Genomic DNA, 7,952 nt, shown 5'->3' with positions numbered 1-7,952 from the left:
GTAAAGTTGGCATCTTTTGGATATCTATCATTTTGACATGGAGATGTCATTTCCTGTTGTTTTGGCCTCTTGAACACTGCAAACATCTAACAAAGTGTTATTTATCTTATATTAAGATCAAAACATCTATTTTGGTATTGTTTTTAGTGAGACTAACCTAACACTCTCTTGCAAGATCGTTTTTGACTTAATTTAAGAAGACTTTTACTTATTTTAAGGAGACTTATCAAAACAAATTTGCTCTACGCACTAGCAGCCACATTTGCTTGTTTTTTTGTTTTTTTTTAAATCCTTAATACACTGTGGTAACCCGCTCTGAGACTCACCAAGAGCTGGTGTGGACCAAAGTCAACAACAACAATAATTATAGTACATACTGAGAAACAGCAATGGAGCAGAAACCACCATCGCTGTATCAGATGGGCAGACCACAGTGAACTACAGTCTCATCTCTCTCTGCTGAGAGTACAGAGTACACTTTCACTCTCTTCACTGTGTTTGAGGGAGTGAGGGGACCCTAAAGAATCATTCTCATGTCTATGAATTCCTGTAAGTGGATGTTGTTTAATTTAAGACATTCACCTCTTCTACATACAAATATGTATTGTGTATACTTGTCTTAAATATCTATAATGATTCACATTATTTGCCTCCTCTTCTGTGGTTTTGGTTACGGTACTGTCCTCTCGTTCTTCCACTTCTTTAGAAATGTTTCTATCTTTTTCTATTTCTGTTATCAGTGTCACTATTCTGACATCCTCTGAGACTCAGTCTGACCTAATATGGAATAAGGTGAAAGGAGAACATGATGGAACAAAATATTTGATTTTTATATTTATCTTCCTTTAGCTCCACCTGATGTTACTCAGGTAAATGTGGTAACCCACTCTGCGACTGAACTAGTCCTGGAGTGGACCAAAGTGAACAACAACCCCAGTTACTATTACACACTAGATAGCAACGGGATAGAGACCAACATCACTGCATCAGAGGGAGGGTCCACAGTGACGCACACAGTGTCATCTCTCTCTCCTGGGACTAGATACACATTCACTCTCTTCACTGTGTTTGAAGGAGTGAGGAGCAGAGGATTTGAATTTTCAGCGGCTACAGGTAAGGAACAGGATTGTTGCATACATGGATACAGGTGTCTGGCCGGAATTCTTGACTCCCATTCTTCATGCATTTTTGTAGAAAAAGATTGACTTCTTACAGATGTAAACACTGCAAATTTCCATGTAGGGTGCTCTGACGTAAGTGCCATAAGTGCCAGAAGTATTGCAAACTTCACTTAGAAATAATTCATTCTTGTTTTTCTTGTGAGTCATGAAGATCAGTATCCTTCCCATTTATTCAGACAATCTGTGAAATACACTACATTTATACTTCATCATCTCTCAGTCCCCACAGCAACCAGTGTGACAGTAACTTACCGGAATACGACAGCGTTATCTCTGGAATGGAGCACAGCAAACAACACCGACTACATTCTGATGCTCAGTTCTGGCAGAAACATCACATTCACCAGTCCACCAGAAGACAAAGTGACACACACAATTGGTTCCCTCCTCCCTGGGACGATATACAATTTTACTCTTTTCAACACCTTCGAAAGCGTGACTCAGAAATATGAATTCGCTACTATTACAAGTAATTTCAATTTACATATGTTTTACCATGTAACACATGCTTTGATGACCTGCTCATCACATTGACTTTTTTAACTTCAGTAGATTTAATGTTTTTAATAGGATGGTAGCAGCATGTCTTTGTTTGTCTCTAAGAAATCAGCTGTGTTGACTCGCCATGGATCTTCACTAGCACCACCATTGAGGCAGAGGTTCCAGGACTGTACTCCATGGCAACAGCTAAGAATAACTATCAAGGTGGTGACGTGAATGGCATTGTGGAGGGAAACAAAGTTTCCTTCTCTAACCTTTACCCTGGGGCTACTTACAGTGTGTCATTCTATTATCTGTTAGATGAAGAGCGACTTTTACAATGTTCACACAGTGTAACATTAGGTGAGTTTGTTACATTTACTAGTCTTTGATTTAGAATATTCACAACATTCACAATTCTTGATGCACACCAATGAAGAGTACAAACAATTTAAATAGCCTATACATGTATACATATATTATACATGTAATATAATAAATTATGAAATGATTGTGCTCAAGAGCCAGCTCAACTTTAAAGAATAGATTAAAAGTAGTAATTAAAAAGGTATATTGTGTGTGTGTGTGTGTGTATGGGGGTATGGTGTTTGTGTGTGTGAGTAGGTGGAAGGGGGATAATGAGGTGTGTGGGAAGGGGGATGATGAAATGGTGTGTGTAGGGTGGTTGTTTGTTTGGCAGAGGAGGAGGATGAAATTGTGTGTGTGTATGGGGTTAGCGAGAGAAGAAAATAATAAAGGATATACATATACATACAGTGGGTTGCATAAGTATTCACCCCCATGCTAAAGTTGACTAAAAAGAGGAATACAAAATCATCTTTTGGAAATTGATCTTAATACCTTGATTAAAAAAATGAGGAAAAATCCAACCTTTGGACACCAATTTTCTTAAAATACAGGGTGCATAAGTATACACCCCCCTATGTTATGTAATTCCCATAGAGGCAGGCATATTTTTATTTTTAAAGCCCAGTTATTTCATGGATCCAGGATACTATGCATGTTTTGAGAATGCGATGTCAGAGTTGATACAAGCATCAAAACGATCGAGAAAAACTGAACTGTAAAATATTAAGTGCTGAAATGTCTTTTATCTAATCGTCTTTATTATGTTGTTCCTCACAGTTCCGGCAGCAGTAACCAGTTTGTCCTGTGAGGGCGGAGACTATTCTGTGTTTTTGAAGTGGGAGGAACCATTTGGTCTCTGGACTGAAGCGGAGGTGAATGTGATTGGTATAGGGTCTCAGTTAGTATCGAGAACAGATGTTAAGATAGCTGGACTTGAGCCTTCTCGGACCTACAATATCAGTGTCACATCACTCTCTGGAGCTGTGAGGGGTCCAAATCAGTGGACCAGCTGTCACACAACAAGTTCAAGTAAGAACCAGCAAACTATCAGACACATTTCTAATTTAGAATTTAATTGTTATGGGCTCTATCAGTTAATGTTGGTTTGGTAGACTAGCTCCTCCGTGCAAATTTGCGTGCATCGAAGACGCGCGGTCCCAACTGTTGGGAAGCACATTTGCCCCCCACATGCGTGTTGATGATGCAATTCTTGTCACACGCTGCGTGCGCGAGACACATCGCGGGAGCATATCACGCCCTTTAGGCTACAAAAGTGGCTCAACGGTGCTACTCTCTCTGTCACTGTATAATATCCGCCCCATATTGTAAAAGCGGTTGTGATTGACCCAGCCGGTTTTTGAAATTGGTTTCAATGAGAGAGTGTTTGGATGGATCTGCCAGAACAAATGCAATGAGCTCTTTGATTCATCAGGTTTCTATGCTAGGAAGCTATAAAGTAACCATTTGTTAGTTTTTTGTCATAGTACCAATTTTGTTTTCCCCCATGTGAAGTAACTGTGAGATGCTGTATCAGCTCTCCTGGGGTGTAATGTTATCTCTTGTGTTTGTTTTTGATATGTCTTGTGTTCTTGTCTGTTCCCCTCAGTGGTGGTCTTGGTACCAGAGGTTGTCATCATGCTGCTGGGTCTCCTGACTTCAATGGGATATTTTTAACAAATAGCCATCAAGTTGGTTTGTGAGACACTACACAAACATGTACTGCAAGTTTACTGCAAAGTATCCAATCCAACAGCATGATGTATTACAACAAACAAAATACATATCCACTACAAACAACAAGAACAACAAGCAAGCAAACAAACAGCAAATCTGCAACAACTGTTGTACATTGAAATAAGACAGGTTATGACAGTTTATGTCATTCTTATTATATTATATTATTATAATTATATTATATACATTTCAGTGCAATTTATTGCAATAGTTTTATCGTCTCTGTTTAGCCTACAAAATTCAAAAAGAACTGTACTAAACAAAATGCTTTTAGGTTGATTTTACAGCTGAGCTTTTATTTTGGTACTAAATTGTACATACATAATTGGCTGCATTGATTGACCAATATCTTAATGCATCCTCCAGGTGTATTGCTGGAGTGGTAACATGGACGGAGCATTGCACCACTTACAACAAGTCTTGCTCATTCTAGCACTTACAGTACCAGCCGTCTTGAACTGACACTCAACTGTTTAAGAACAGCACTCACTGATGCACTTATTCTTACTGTACTCTACCGTTTTTACATTCTCCTAAAATTGTTGAGAGAATCGTTTTAAAACTTAAACTGTTTACCATGTTGTTAGTCGCTTTGGTTAAAAATGTGTCAGCCAAATGTAATGTAATGTAATAATAAATCAGAGCATTTGTGATGTATAATTGATTCGCTTTTTTAATTAATTTACCCTTTGATTCTTTCTGGTCATTTTATGCAGGGAAGGGTACAGTCACATTTGAAAAGCCCTACATGTCCACCGCAAAATGGTTTCCTGGGGCATGACTCCTTTAATAAGTCTGCTTTGATAATTGGGAGTTTGGGGTAACCTAGCTACATTTCAAAAGTTCCAGTGTGATTTCAGTCTTAAAATGTGTAGGTTATGTATGATGCAGGTTAATGTATGATTACATAAGTCAGGTTTAATTATTCTGCACTCTTAAAATGAATGTGTTGAAAACAACACAACTTGTGTTGTTTTTAAACACATCTCTGTGTCCAGATAGGGACAACCCAGTTTGTGTTGTTTCCCTTTTTTATTTGTTACACAATATGTGTTGAAAATAAAACAACTTGCATTGTTTTCTTCTCTGTGTCCAAATAGGGACAACACATTCCTTTTAAGACTGTGATTTTAAATGTGTTATATTCTGAATACCAAATATTGTCTGTCTGTGGAGCTCTAGATATGATTCCACATCAATTTCACAGAGGCACAAGCAATTAGGTAGCAGCATGTGTGGAGATATTTTCCATACGCATTTACAGGTTACATGTTCTGGGTTTGGGTAGGCCTACTGGAACTGATAGATGTTCACTTGATGTACACTAGATGTACACTAATCCAGTTGTATAGTGCTGCCATCTGTTGTGGAGAAGTATTCATTACATTGCATGCAAGTTGAAGCCAGCATACTCTTTCGACTGTTCACATTATGTCTATATACATACTAGGGAAATAAAACATTAATGAAACCATTTCACACTTCTTTCATTTCTTGTATTTGTTGTGGTAGGCCTAATAATGCTAGCCTGATGAGCCAGACCCATCAGGATGTAGGGTCTGGGAACTTACCATTGGCATTGCTCAATCCAAGGGGCAGGATAAGCGGTTGTCTTTCAAATGTCCTCTGCACACAATAGGATAGCACTACAATTCATAGTCCCACACATTTTCCACGAGTAAGTTGGCTAGTTGATCAAACGTTTGCCAATTCGTGGTTGAGTCGTGATTCAAAGACCGCCGCTATTCACCACCAGCAGCACCCATCTCTCTTTGTTTTTAAGTAGCAGGAAATTCACACAGATCTGTCGCGGACTCTATACACTGCAAAAACTGCTTATCTAACAAAATCTAACCAAGTGTTATTAATCTTATATCAAGATAAAAAAAACTAGTTGGTATTGTTTTAAGTATAAAGACACTTACCTAGCGCTTTCTCATGAAATCATTTGACTTCAAATAAGTCAAACTTTTTTTTAAATTAAGACATCTCATCCTGAAAACAACCAAATTTGTCTGCCAGTGTGTTAAGCAAATTTGTCCTACAAACAAGCAAATTTGTCTGCCAGTGCGTTGAGCAAATTTGTCTTGATAAGACTCCTTAAAATAAGTCAAAGTCTTCTTAAAATTAAGTCAAAATGATCTTTCGAGAGAGCGCTAGGTAAGTCTTTTCATACTAAAAACAATACCAAATAGATTTTTTGATCTTAATATAAGATTATCAACACTTGGTTAGATTTCATTTTTTGCAGTGTACACGATGTGATTGGCCTGATAGACATTTCATTTTTCCAGCTTGCAAGCCAACAGAGAGTTGCTAGACTACCCTGGCTACAAATTACATTTGCTGCCACTAGGGTGCATCTAGATTTCTAGGCTATAATAATGCCAAAGATCACCTCACATTCACAGTGAATGAGGTAGCCTACTGTATGATCGTTTTGGCAAATACTAGTGCAAGGTTGGCCTCCCAACGTATAATCAGATAAAGGTTTAGCTGAGTATGTACCACCTTTGAGTTTAGCCTTTGATTTTATTTATCCTGGATTCAAGCTAATGACACACTCAAGCTATTTCAAGCTAATGACACATAGGCTACTCTCCAGTGAGTTGTCCACTGTCCTATTAACTGAACATGGCACAACACAAACAGCAATATAATATTAAAATAATATTAAAATAATTAAAATAATATTAAAATAATATATATATATATATATATATATATATATATATATTTTTTATATTTTTTTTTTTTTTTTTTAACTGAAAGACCCAAGAGTTTCTGAATATATTACTGAATAGGCAAATGTTGACAGTATTACAGAAATGTTCTGATTATTTTCAGCAAGGCCCAACTTTATCACATCAGGGGCTCAAAGTTAAGAATTGGGCCTAGGTCTAGGGCACAGTAACACTGAATGCAATAATGATGGGTGAAACAGTAAAGGAAGAGAGAAGGTGGATCATCAATATCATCTGGTCTTCACCAGCCAATCACTCATTAGGTATCGGTTTTCAAAAGGTAACACACTGCGGTTTCCTGTGGTATGACACATTAATGTATGACAAACTTCTCAGAGAAAACAAAATGGATGTGACTAAATTAACGTCTTGTGGTTTCATGATAAGTCATGAGTTAAGTTGATGTCTTATGTCTGGCATAATGAACTCCTTTGTTGTTTTTTAGAAATAGTTTATATGTAGAAGTGAAAAAGCATGCGGGAGGTAAGGTTTGTGGTGCACTTTGGTCTAAAATTGCAGCCCATATTTATGATTCTGTACACAACACAACATAACCTTCAACACCATCCATGGGCGGATTATGAACTTTCAGGCCCCTGGGCCCAGATGTATTAAGGGCCCCCCACTCATTTTCGTATATGTGGGAGGGGGGGTTTGGGGGTCCTCCGCCAGAAAAATGTTAATTTGTTTGATGTGATTTCCTGTATTCTGGTGTATTTTGGGGATGGCCAATACTAAATTCAATCAGATTCATAGCCTACATCCTGATTTGTTGATATTGAGGCAATGATTCCATGCAAAGGCTTGGGCTTCAGGGCCCTTGACCCCTTGGGCCCCTGGGCCTGGGCCTGGGCCCGGTAGGCCCGTGCAGTAATCCATCCCTGACACCATCATCCCAGCTCTGCTGCAGGGCAAGCTCTCTCAGATGCATGTACCTCCACCTGCAGGTGGATCAACTTTCTCTCTGACAGGAAACAGTATGTGAAGCTGGGAAAACACATCTCTGACACCCGGACCTTCAGCACCGGTTCCCCTCAAGGCTGTGTCCTTTCTCCTCTCTTCTCCCTGTATACAAACAGCTGCACCTCCAGTCACCAGTCAGTCAGGCTCCTAAAGTTTGCGGACGTCATCACCCTCATTGGGCTCATCCCTGGTGGTGATGAGTCCGCCTACAGGTGGGAGACAGGTGACCATCTGGTGTCCTGGTGCGGACAAAACAGCTTGGAGCTAAATGCTCTAAAGACAGTGGAGATGGTTGTGGACTTCAGGAGGAATCCAACCCCACCCGCCCCCATCACCCTGTGTGGCTCCCCTGTAGACTCTGTGGAGTCCTTCTGCTTCCTGGGCATCATCATTACCCAGGAGACATTTCATTCTCAAAACTTTAGCAACTGCTTTCATCAGTTCCTAAACATTTACAGACTTTTGTTAAATGAAGAGGTGA

General features: G+C 39.1%; 1 protein-coding gene across 1 annotated transcript; it reads left to right on the top strand.

Moving 5' to 3' along the window:
- Positions 1 to 429: 429 nt before the first annotated feature.
- On the top strand, positions 430 to 4,302 carry LOC125287268 (receptor-type tyrosine-protein phosphatase eta-like). Its single transcript, XM_048232847.1, has 7 exons — positions 430 to 549; positions 850 to 1,113; positions 1,402 to 1,650; positions 1,785 to 2,024; positions 2,808 to 3,059; positions 3,637 to 3,893; positions 4,131 to 4,302. The coding sequence occupies exons 1-6, from the start codon at positions 534 to 536 to the stop codon at positions 3,702 to 3,704; spliced, it is 1,089 nt and encodes a 362-aa protein (XP_048088804.1). The 5' UTR covers positions 430 to 533; the 3' UTR covers positions 3,705 to 3,893; positions 4,131 to 4,302.
- The last annotated feature ends 3,650 nt before the right edge of the window (positions 4,303 to 7,952 follow it).

This window comes from Alosa alosa, chromosome 22 (genome assembly GCF_017589495.1).
Source record: "Alosa alosa isolate M-15738 ecotype Scorff River chromosome 22, AALO_Geno_1.1, whole genome shotgun sequence".
In the NCBI taxonomy this organism is placed as follows: Eukaryota; Metazoa; Chordata; class Actinopteri; order Clupeiformes; family Clupeidae; genus Alosa; species Alosa alosa.
Note: the sequence above shows the minus strand (reverse complement) of the source record. Positions and strands in the feature narration are given on the sequence as shown.